Source organism: Onychostruthus taczanowskii, unplaced genomic scaffold, assembly GCF_017590055.1.
Source record: "Onychostruthus taczanowskii isolate IOZ18803 unplaced genomic scaffold, ASM1759005v1 scaffold112, whole genome shotgun sequence".
NCBI classification, from domain to species: Eukaryota; Metazoa; Chordata; class Aves; order Passeriformes; family Passeridae; genus Onychostruthus; species Onychostruthus taczanowskii.
This window is the reverse complement of record NW_024497852.1, coordinates 398,129-408,798: the sequence shown is the minus strand read 5'-3', so window position 1 is coordinate 408,798 and position 10,670 is coordinate 398,129. Positions and strand designations below refer to the sequence as shown.

Here is a 10,670-nt window from a genome sequence, read left to right as displayed (position 1 = left end):
GAGGACAAATGAGCATCCCAAGGAAAATTCCAGAAGCTCTCCAGCCCTGCCTCCCAAGGAAAGGGAAGCAGCGGAATAAACACTTTCTCCCTGTTGTGCTGAAAGGCTTTTATCTCCCGGGGCACGTTCTGAGCTTCGAGGAGGAGACAAAACTCTTCCCAAGTTTTGTCTTCCAGGCTGTTCCTGCTGTAACAAATCGTTAAGCAACAAGTACACGGCATTTGGAGATCTGGGATGAGATAGCGACAGCCTCACAAAGGCGCTCTCACATGTTCAAGGCTTCCTTTTGTGCTCCGGGCTTTTATATATTTATTTTTCACTCTCTGGCATCCTGCTGCTCCTCTTCTTCCTCCTGCTGGAGTGGGAGCCAAGGCCGTGGATTCAGGCGTGCTCCCGTGTCCAGCCAAGCCTGCTCTTATCACAAATCCCTTTTTTCTCCCCGCAGAGCAAACACCGCTCGGTGCTGTTCTCTCACCTCTCCTCCTCCCCCTTTGTTTTCCATAAATCCCTTGCTTGATTTTTCATGCTTTGCATGGATTTTGTTTTGTTCCCAGCTTTTTTTTTTTCTGCCTTAAAATCCCTTTGGTTTTTTTTCCTCCTTAAAATCCTTTTATTTTTTTTGCTGGACATTAGCGATGCTTTTCTTTTGTTTTATTTTTTTTTCCTCCTTCAGGGTATTGTGTAATCATTGGATCCTTTTATTCTATCCTTGTAAATAGACAGAGGAGCCAGAACACAGAGTTTTTCCTGGAGTAGCTGTTCCATTACCTGTTGAAATAAATCCCACATCCAACACCTTTATTCCACACAGATGGGCCAACCCTCCCTGAGCTAATCCTGTAAAAGTGAATTGAGGAAAAGGAAAAAAAAAGGAATATTTGTGCAGGTGAAGCTCGTTATTTGAACCTGTGCTGCCTGTGGATCCAGGGACACCATTCCCATAGGGATGAACCCCAAGGCTGGGAAGAGGAATGTTTGAGATCAGTACCAAAAAAAAAAAAAAAAAAAAAAAGAGGAAAATTCCCATGAGGAGACTCCTGGAGGAGATGGAATGTGACAAAGTCACAACAAACTCAGGAATTTGGGCTCCTGCTGGATCCATCCCTGTGGATTTTACCTGTCCAGCCTGGAGCTGTGGCCAGAGGGAGCATCACTCTGTGCTGCTGCTGCACCTTTCCTCCTTCCTCCCCCAGCAAATCCAGGTTCCAGCGAGGAGAGGGAAAGGGGTTTGACGTGCTGAGAATCCCTCCAATCTCTTCCTTCTTTTTTTCCTCAGGAAGAGCCGGAGTGGACAGACATTTCTTGGCTTGCAGAGTGTGGATAAAGGTCCTGTCAGCAGCTGCCTTTTTGCTAATCCTTTTTATTCCAGCGAGGAATACTCCGCGCTCTGCTCTGAGGCTCTTCAGAGTGCTTTGATTTTAGGGTGGGCATTTCAGACCACCCTACCCCAGCTGAGCACCACCAGCCGTCCCAGTAGGAGCTCCCATGGATTTTGAGGCGCATTCCCAAGCCTGAGGAGCTTGAACCAGCCTGCCAAGGTTTGCTTTGTGCATCCCAGCGAGCTCCAGAGCTGCCTCCCAGTGCTCTGATGGACATCCCAGATTTCCCCTCGCTCCCTCTCCCTAAAGCTTGCAGGAAATTGCAACCCGATAGGAGCGAGCCCTGTCCCTTGTCCCTCATTGTTTGAGGATTGTTTACATCCCCTTTTTTGTTATCCCATCTCCCTGACTCTTCCCTGACCTCGCCGGCTCGTTTGGTCCATTGTGTGTGGCTGTTGTTGTTCCAGGGAGTTCTTAGGGAGGAGGGTTGGAGCAAGCCCCGGGATTACTCAACCCAGCCTACTCCTTTTTGGCTCCGTTGCTTTACTCCACCTAAATAATAATAATAATAATAATAGTGATGATAATTCCCTCTAAGTGTAGACCTAAGTGCACTCTCCCAATGTGGATTGGGGAGCAGCTCACACACCTTCCCAGACTCGGGATAATCTCCTTGGGATTTTTTTCTGAGGTCTCGTTTCCATAAAACATTTCCTCAAAAACACGGGGACCAAGCAGCAGGATGCTCCTGGAAACATCAGCCCCATCCTGAATATTGATCCGTGTGTTTTCTCCCCGGGAGCACGCAGGATCTTGATCCTGAAAAGTCGGTCAGAGCTGGATTAAACTCGCAAACGAATTTGGGATTTCCCACGAGCGGGCTCAGGGAATCTTGCCGTGGGTTCTGGAGTCCTTTGCAGAGCATCCCACAGCCTGTTCCCCTGGAGCAGGGCTCCTGCTGTTCCCACTGACAAGTGCATCCGAGGGCAGGCAGATCCCGGGATGCTGCTGGGGAACACGTGTGAGAGGCACTGGGAAAAGCAAGGAAATGTTTACGCTGGGAGGGGACTGTTGACAGTGCAGCTCAAACAGCTGACGTTATTCAGGGCAGCCAGCGCCGTGCAATATTTTGCTTTTTGCTCCTCTCCTGGGGGTCAGGCAGAAGGGAAGGATCAAATGGGGCTGGCAGGGCTCTCCTTGGCCAGAGCAGGGAATCCAGCAGCTGCAGGCAGGGAAGGTGGTGAGGAGAAGCAGCAACTGGGACTCGGTGCTGTGGCTGAAGTCGAGGTCAGGCTGGACTCTGGGGCAGCCCAGCGTGGAGACACCGACATTCCTCGGAGGTTGTAGCCCCAGGAGATGTCTGGGTGGTGTCTGGAGCCCCATGTGTGCTGCAGGGCTGTCAGCAGTGCCAGAGGATATCTGGAAAACGTGGAAGTGTTTTGTGCTGGGAGAAGGGAGCTCGAGGTGCTGATGTTCTCTGGGTGGCTGTCGAGGTGGGAGTTTGCCTTCCAGCTGCTGCCAGTTGCCGTGTGTCCCCATCTGGCTGGGTGGGTATCTGACATTCTGTGTTCATCTCAAACCAGCCTGTCTCTCTTGTTCTGTTTTTAGCATGGCTGACAAGAACAGCACCCTGAAATGCACGTTCTCTGCTCCTGGCCACAGCACCACGCTGCTGCAGGGACTGGCCTCGCTCCGAGCCCAGGCTCAGCTGCTTGATGTCATCCTCACTATAAATAATGAAGTGTTTCAGGTTCATAAAGTTGTCTTGGCTGCCTGCAGTGACTATTTCAGGTGAGAATCCCATAGGGAAGCAGGCACTTTCACCTTTCCCGTGGGTTTGCTGTCTCCCCACCCTCCCCACCCCAACATCCCCACCACACCCCAAAAGTCCCACCCTACAGAAGCCTTTGGAGGTTTGGTTTGCTCCATGGGTGTCCTGCAGGCAGGTAGAGGTTCAGGATCAGTCCCTCTGCACTCAGGTTTGTTCCACTGCAGCTGCTGGGCCAAGGCAGGAGCCCAAGCTCAGGTTTTGACCCCACCTGGGCAGGTGTTGGTGCTGTTGGAGCCACTTGAGCTGACTTGGAAGTGGCAGTGAGGGCTCCAAAATGAGGCATGCCATCCTCCTGTTCTCTTTAGCCACCACTGCTCTGTCTCTAGGGCTCCCTGCCCCTGGGCTGAGAGCACCAAGTGTGGTCCCAGGAGGTCTGGGAGAATTGTCCCAGCTGGTGTGGGCTGAAAACCAAAGTACTGCCAGGAGTTCCTGCAGCCAAATTAGTGCAGAGGGAGCCAGTTGCAGGGCAGGGAATTCAGTCCTGAGTGAAAATAGGTGTTTCATCCATCTTTCCTCCGTCACAGAATCTCTGAGTTGTGGTTGAGGTTGGAAAAGATCTCCAAGGTCATCAAGTTCAACCTTGTCACCAGCCCAGCGTGCCATGTCCAGGAATTTTTGGACACCTCCAGGGATGGGGACTCCAAACTGAGCTGGCAAATAATTAATCCTGGAGCTGCTCTCCCCCAAATGCTGCTGGCACTGTTTGATTCCTCCCTGCTGGGTGCAGGGCCACTGCCAGGGTGGTTCCACTGTCAAAATCTAATTGCTGAGTGGGTTCCTCCTTAGAACTTCAGTGGTGCTCAGGAAGGTTGTCCTGGGGAACAACGGCAGAATAATCCAGGTTTTGAAAACACTCTGTGGTTTTTTTTTTTTTTCCTGTGGGAAGGGGGAGGGAAAAGAGTGAAATTGAAGCATTTATATAATCAGCGTTTTAGAACCATAACACTTTTGAAAGGAATTGCATTCTAGTTGATGATTTGTTCTTCAGCATGGCAACAATAAAGGCTTTCCTGTCCCTGCTCAGCTGGTGCAGGAGCACACACGTGGCTGGGTGTCCTCTGGGGTGAGGGATCAGGGCTGGGACATGGGATATGCTGGGATTTCTGCACAATGCTCTCATCTGCTGCACGGACAGATAATTGGGAGCAGCGTTCCTGGTCACTGGGTTACAGCAGGCTGATCTCACATGCAGATATTTCCTTATTTAGGTCATTTAGGAGTTCTTGGGTTTATGCTGGACGGCAGCAGGTTTTCTAGCCTGGTTTGGACAGGAAACTTGGAACTCCTGTCTTTTGACAGTGTTCCCAAGATATTCCTTTATTCCCGTGTCGATGCAGGGTCTGGTCAGCATTTTTTGGGGCTGACTCTCACCTTGGAGTCAGCACAGGCAGCTCTGGTGACACCACGGATTTACCTTTCCCATGGACAAAAACACCTTTCCAGGTGGAAAAACACAGCCCAAAAATTTTAGTTTTAAGACCTTTTGCGTGACATTTCATGGATGGCTGGGACGTGTGTGCAGTGGCAGGGAGTGGTGACACTCCATGTCACCCCGTGTCACTCCGTGTCACCTGCTCTGACTTTGACCCACAACTGCTCTGCCACCATTCCTTGAGCACCACGGGGTGCAAACCTTCACCCCCAGCCACCCCTGGGCAACAAAACCCTCTGGAAGGAGCTGGAAATGGCCCAAAAGGCCAAAAAGGGCCCAAAGTGCAGCTGGGAGCTGTGGCCTCCCAGGCCTCGGCGTGGAATGTGCTTCCTGTGGAATTTCGGAGCCTCCCAAGGAGGTGATCCAGGGCCTGAGCTCTGCGTGGCCTGGGCGAGTGATGTGCTCGCAGCTGTGCTGTAACTGAGCCTTTTCCCCCCATTTTTTGTTTAATTGCCTGTCAGCCCCCTGCTGCAGGGGCTGCAGCTCCCATTTTTTCAGGCCTTGGGAAGGAGCCTTGGAGGGGAGGTTCTGCTGGAAGACCAAAGCTGTTCATGAGATGTGTCGCACCTGCAATTTTTGAGCCATTTCGTAGTTCCCTGTGAGGTAACAGGATAACAGAGCCTAAAGGCCTCGCTGCCAGGAATCACTGGCCTCCCAGCACAGGTGTGTTCCTCCCTTGTGCTCCCAAATCCTAAACCTAAGCCTAAAACCCTTCAGGGTACAGCTCCCAGTCTCTACTGGTGCAGATCCCGTGGGATCCTTTTTGGTTGGATATCACGGATTCATTGGTGTCCAGAATTGTTCACTCCCTGCTCTGGCAGCTCTGCCTCTTGCTGGAGCTTGGTCCTGTGGTCTGCTCTTATTCCTGCTGCCAGTGGGATTGAAAAAACTTCTCCAGTTGCTGAATATTCCTCCTCAGTGCGCTGTTTATGCAAGCCTTATGTAAGTCATTGCACACTCTCATTTCTCCTGGCTCGTAGAGATTTAGCCTTGATTTATCCCCCCCTTCCCCACCCCGAGAGAATCAGAGTGTTAAACAAAATCCAATTCCGAGGTGCTGCATCTTTTGCTGAAGCCGGGGGTTTTTTATTTTTTCGTTTGTGTTGCTGACCTGCAGGGCGATGTTCACGGGCGGGATGAGAGAAGCCAGCCAGGACGTGATCGAGCTCAAAGGCGTCTCTGCCAAGGGCCTGAAGCACATCATCGACTTCGCCTACAGCGCCGAGGTCACTCTGGACCTCGACTGCATCCAGGACGTGCTGGGAGCCGCCGTCTTCCTGCAGATGGTGCCGGTGGTGGAGCTGTGCGAGGAGTTCCTCAAGTCCGCCATGAGCGTGGAGACGTGCCTCAACATCGGCCAGATGGCCACCACCTTCAGCCTGGCCTCCCTCAAGGAATCCGTGGACGCCTTCACCTTCAGGCACTTCCTGCAGATCTCCGAGGAGGAGGATTTCCTCCACCTGCCCCTGGAGCGCCTGGTGTTCTTCCTGCAGAGCAACAAGCTCAAGAGCTGCAGCGAGATCGAGCTGTTCCGCGCCGCCGTGCGCTGGCTGCAGTTCGACCCCGCGCGCCGCGCCAGCGCCAGCCGGGTGCTCTGCCACATCCGCTTCCCGCTCATGAAGTCCTCGGAGCTGGTGGACAGCGTGCAGACCCTGGACATCATGGTGGAGGACGTGCTGTGCCGCCAGTACCTGCTGGAAGCCTTCAACTACCAGATCCTGCCCTTCCGGCAGCACGAGATGCAGTCGCCGCGCACGGCCGTCCGCTCGGACGTGCTGTCCCTCGTCACCTTCGGCGGCACTCCCTACACCGACAACGACCGCACCGTCAGCCCCAAGGTCTTCTGCCTGCCCGACGCCGGCGGGCGCCAGTTCCGCGAGCTGGGCGAGATGGAGGTGGGCAGCAGCCACTCCTGCGTGGCCGTGCTGGACAACTTCGTCTACCTGGTGGGAGGGCAGCAGCTGCAGTACCGCAGCGGCGAGGGCGCCGTGGACGTCTCCTACCGCTACGACCCCCACCTCAACCGGTGGCTGCGCATCCAGGCCATGCAGGAGAGCAGGATCCAGTTCCAGCTCAACGTCCTGCGCGGCATGGTTTACGCCACGGGCGGCCGCAACCGCTCGGGCAGCCTGGCCTCGGTGGAGAAGTACTGCCCCAAGGACAACGAGTGGACCTACGTGTGCTCCCTGAAGCGCAGGACGTGGGGCCACGCCGGCGCCACGGTGGGGGACAAGCTCTACATCTCGGGGGGCTACGGGATCTCCGTGGAGGACAAGAAGGCGCTGCACTGCTACGACCCCGCCGCCGACCAGTGGGAGTTTAAGACCCCCATGAACGAGCCCAGGGTGCTGCACGCCATGGTCAGTGCCAACGGCAGGATCTACGCCCTGGGAGGCCGCATGGACCACGTGGATCGGTGTTTCGACGTCCTGGCCGTGGAATATTACGTCCCCGAGACGGACCAGTGGACCACGGTGAGCCCGATGCGCGCGGGGCAGTCGGAGGCGGGCTGCTGCCTCCTGGAGAAAAAGATTTACATCGTGGGGGGCTACAACTGGCACCTGAACAACGTCACCAGCATCGTGCAGGTCTACAACACGGAGACAGACGAGTGGGAGAGGGACTTGCACTTCCCAGAGTCTTTTGCTGGCATTGCCTGTGCCCCCGTCGTCCTGCCGCAGGTGACGAGCCAGAGGTGACTCCGGGGGGCTCTGGGGCTGTGGGAGAGGCAAGGACACAGCAGCTCCAGAAGGTCCCTTCTCCTTCTGGGGAGTCCTGGCACGCCAGTTCCATCAGCAGCACTTGTCAGCCAGGCAGACTGAACAGATGTTACAGCTGGGAAAAGCTTTTCTCTCCTCTTCTCTCAGCCTTTTTTTTTTTTTTTTTTTTGGTGGGGGGCGCATTTTGCCGACTTTTCGTATTTTTAACGGCGTCGCAAACATTGGCAGCTCAGGAGTCACTCAGCACTGGGGTCTTGTTTCCAAGAGATCAGGTGAGGGTTTTTTTATCAAGAGCTCCAAAAATAAAAATCACCGTGCGTCGCTTTGTTGGTTTTTTTAGCAAACAACAACAAAAAAAAAAACAAACAAAAAAACAAAACAAAACAAAAAAAAAAAAAAAAAACAAAAAAAAAAAGCAAAACCTGTGTAACACACTGACCTCCAGAAGCAATAAAAGGACAGTGGGAGCTACAAGAGCTCAGGTGCTTGGATTGGGAAGGCAGATCCCTGTTTTTCAAAGGTGACTTTTCCTTTTTTTCCCTTGCTGAAAAAGGGAATATTTATCCCTGCACACCTCTGGTCTTCACTGCTTGGATCACGCTGCAGTTCCTCGCCCCCTCCAGCTCCTCTAGTGCAGAAATTCTCCCTTAATTGGGGCGTGCAGAGTTTGCAGCACTAAAGCCATGGTGAAAGCTTGATTGTATATAAACAGGCGTGATTATTTGGGTTTAGAAGTGCCAAAAATTTGGCTGCCCTGGCAATAAAAGCTCTGCAGTCGTCCATCAGTGAAGCCAAGAGCTCCTGCAGATTCTGGGTCAGGGTTTTCACCTTTCCCAGCACCTTCATCCCAACTCTTCCTCCAGTAAAGGAGGTGGGTGCTACTCCTTCAGCAGCTGGAAGGTTTCCTTCCCTGCCCTGTGAATGAGCTGCTTGGCATCCCAAAATGATGGGAGTCCCAGTGGAACGTGGTTTTGTTGTTGTGGTGGTGTTTTAAATTAAGAGGTTGGTTGAAGATGGCTCTGCCATTTTTGTAAAATCTTCACTGCACAGAACACTTCCTGAACTTCCCTCTCCTCCAAGCCATTTTCCTTATTTAATTTGACGAATGAATTGCAAAAATCTCTGCTTTTATCAGGAGTTCTGTTTCCAAGGGCTTTGTTTTGTATCTGTGTCAGCTTGATTTGGATGCACACGGTCTCCTTTTGTAGAGAAGCTGTTGCATTCTGCTGTGAAATAAATCCTGGGCTGCAACCTTTAGTGGCAATTGTAATGTCTGGTGTGCTGATGAATCCTTGAGAGGTTTGTGTGAAGCATGAACTCCACAGCTCAGAGATTTTTCTGGAATCCATGGGACCAGAGCAGCTCCGGGTAGGATGCAGGGTGCTCGCATTCTGAATTTCAGATAAAAGCCATGCAGAATTTCCTCTGTTCCTCTGCATTTGCTGCTTTGCCAGTAATAAACTGATGAAAAGGACGTGTTGCTGTGTGGAATGCTGCAGTTGGAGGGCTCTCAGGCCCTTCATTGACTCCTTTTCTCTGTTCCTTTGGCCTGGCCTGGCCGCCAGAAACGCCCGGGATGGGCTTGGCAGAGACAGGAGATGCTGAGAGGATGAACTGGAACTCAGCTCAAGCCTCACAGTTCCAAAAGAACGGATTTTCCTTGCTGAGTGGTTCCACGTGTGTATAAAAATGGTGTTTCTCAGGTTGGTATTTCCCAGGTCGTTCCTCCCTTTCCTGCGTGCGGGATCTGCTCTGTCCCCCTCTGAGGGTGGCATTCCTTCATCCAGAGTGGCAGAGAGGGGGTTCAGGTGGGATGTTTGGGATCAATCCTTCCCTGGCACAGTGCCCAGAGCAGCTGGGGCTGCCCCTGGATCCCTGGCAGTGCCCAAGGCCAGGCTGGAGCAGCTGGGACAGTGGGAAGTGTCCCCATGGCAGGGGTGGCACCGGGTGGGCTTCAAGGTCCCTCCCAACCCAAACCACTCTGGGATTCCGTGGTTCTACAGCACTTAAATATTCCTCCCTGTTTTATTTGAACTTTTCCCCAGTTCCTGGGGCAGCAGTGGATGGTTGGGTGCTCTCTGATCCCTGAGTTTCTCTGGATGTGCAGCCGTGGTTCCCATCCCAGGGATCCATGTGGAGCCCATCCCTGGAATCTCTTCCTGAGGAAACCAAACTTTATTTTTTTATTTTTCCCTTCAGGCTTCTCAGGTAGGTGTGTGTGTGTGCTGGGGGGAAAGAGGAACATCCTTGGAAAACATGGAAAAGCCTCTTTGGTCTCACTTTTAAGGACAGCCTTGCAAAAATGAACGTAATCCAGGTCTTCATTCCTGTAGGAAGTGTTGTTTTGCAGACAGGAGGATGCACAAAACCCTTCTGGAATTCTATTTATTAAACAATTGCCTGCCATGAAGCAAAGCTGGCCTGGGATTGCCATTCCTATTCCCTGCCACTGAGGAGCAGGAGCTGGGAAAGAATCTGGAGGTCTCTGGATCAGAGCACTGCAGCTCTTTGTTGCTGGAATGTTCTTTTTATAGCAAAGTAAATAATTATTTCTCATCAAAAGAGCTGGAAATCTTCTGGCCGCTCTAAATTTAGCAGAGACTCAAATATTTGTGGACCATAAATATTTTGGATCGTAAATTTTGCTTGACCCCTGTGCAGGGGATGGAGCTGTGGCTCTGGGCTGGGCACAACCTCTCTGATAATCTGTCAATAAATGGCTTTGGTGCTTTTGGTGCATTCAGTAATTGATGCTTTCAGGAAGGTTTTCCCATAAATACGGATGGGATTGTGTGGAAACACTTCCCAGGGTGCCCCACGTGGAAGGGAGGTGGATTGGGCTCCTTTTTCCTGAGGAATGAGCAAAGCCAGATCGATGTTTGATTGCACTCAGAGTCCTTTATGGCTCTCGGGGCAGCCATAAAAACCCTGGGGGTGAATTGGGTAAATTTGGAAATGCCCCTGAGCAGATGGGGAGCAGGAGAAGCCGGAGCATCGTTAGCACAGAGCCCCTGTGTCCCTCCAGAGGCTCCTGGGGTAATAATTCCTGTCTCCTCTGATGTTTTATGGGCCTGAAATTGTGCTTAAAACCATAAAGGCAGCGCTGGGAGTCTTGGCAGGGCGGAGAGCAGCGAGAGATGGGGAATGTCTGCATCCCATTAATGGTGTCACTGACCCTCTTCCAGAGGGTCTGCTGCTCCCAATCCCTCTGTCACTTCCCCCTAGCCCAGAGCCCGGATAATTCGCTCAGACGTGGCTGCAGCCCTGCAAGATTTTTTAGCAGCAGTGGAAAAAAAAAAAAATCTCAATGTCTTTGATTCAGACAGAACCAAGAGCACTCCCAGCAGCTCCCAGTTAGCCCGGTGCTG

At 52.4% G+C, this 10,670-nt stretch overlaps 1 protein-coding gene across 3 annotated transcripts; it reads left to right on the top strand.

Moving 5' to 3' along the window:
* The first annotated feature begins 1,404 nt into the window (after positions 1-1,404).
* KLHL26 (kelch like family member 26) lies at positions 1,405-9,087 on the top strand. Of its 3 annotated transcripts, none has more exons than XM_041425485.1 (3): positions 1,405-1,538; positions 2,928-3,110; positions 5,700-9,087. In XM_041425485.1, exons 2-3 carry the CDS (start codon positions 2,929-2,931, stop codon positions 7,279-7,281), a joined length of 1,764 nt encoding a protein of 587 aa, XP_041281419.1. In that variant the 5' UTR covers positions 1,405-1,538; position 2,928; the 3' UTR covers positions 7,282-9,087. The 3 variants fall into 3 exon arrangements, with proteins under 3 accessions (XP_041281419.1, XP_041281410.1, XP_041281401.1); XM_041425476.1 differs by lacking the exon at positions 1,405-1,538 and adding an exon at positions 2,177-2,783; XM_041425467.1 differs by lacking the exon at positions 1,405-1,538 and adding an exon at positions 2,177-2,812.
* The last annotated feature ends 1,583 nt before the right edge of the window (positions 9,088-10,670 follow it).

Excerpts from the sequence above, each read along its gene's own strand:
- KLHL26 (XM_041425467.1), top strand. The coding sequence starts at position 2,676 with ATGTCTGGGTGGTGTCTGGAGCCCCATGTGTGCTGCAGGGCTGTCAGC. Across the intron at positions 2,813-2,927 it reads TTCTCTGGGTGGCTGTCGAG|CATGGCTGACAAGAACAGCA; the intron begins GTGGGAGTTTGC and ends TTCTGTTTTTAG. Across the intron at positions 3,111-5,699 it reads GCCTGCAGTGACTATTTCAG|GGCGATGTTCACGGGCGGGA; the intron begins GTGAGAATCCCA and ends GCTGACCTGCAG.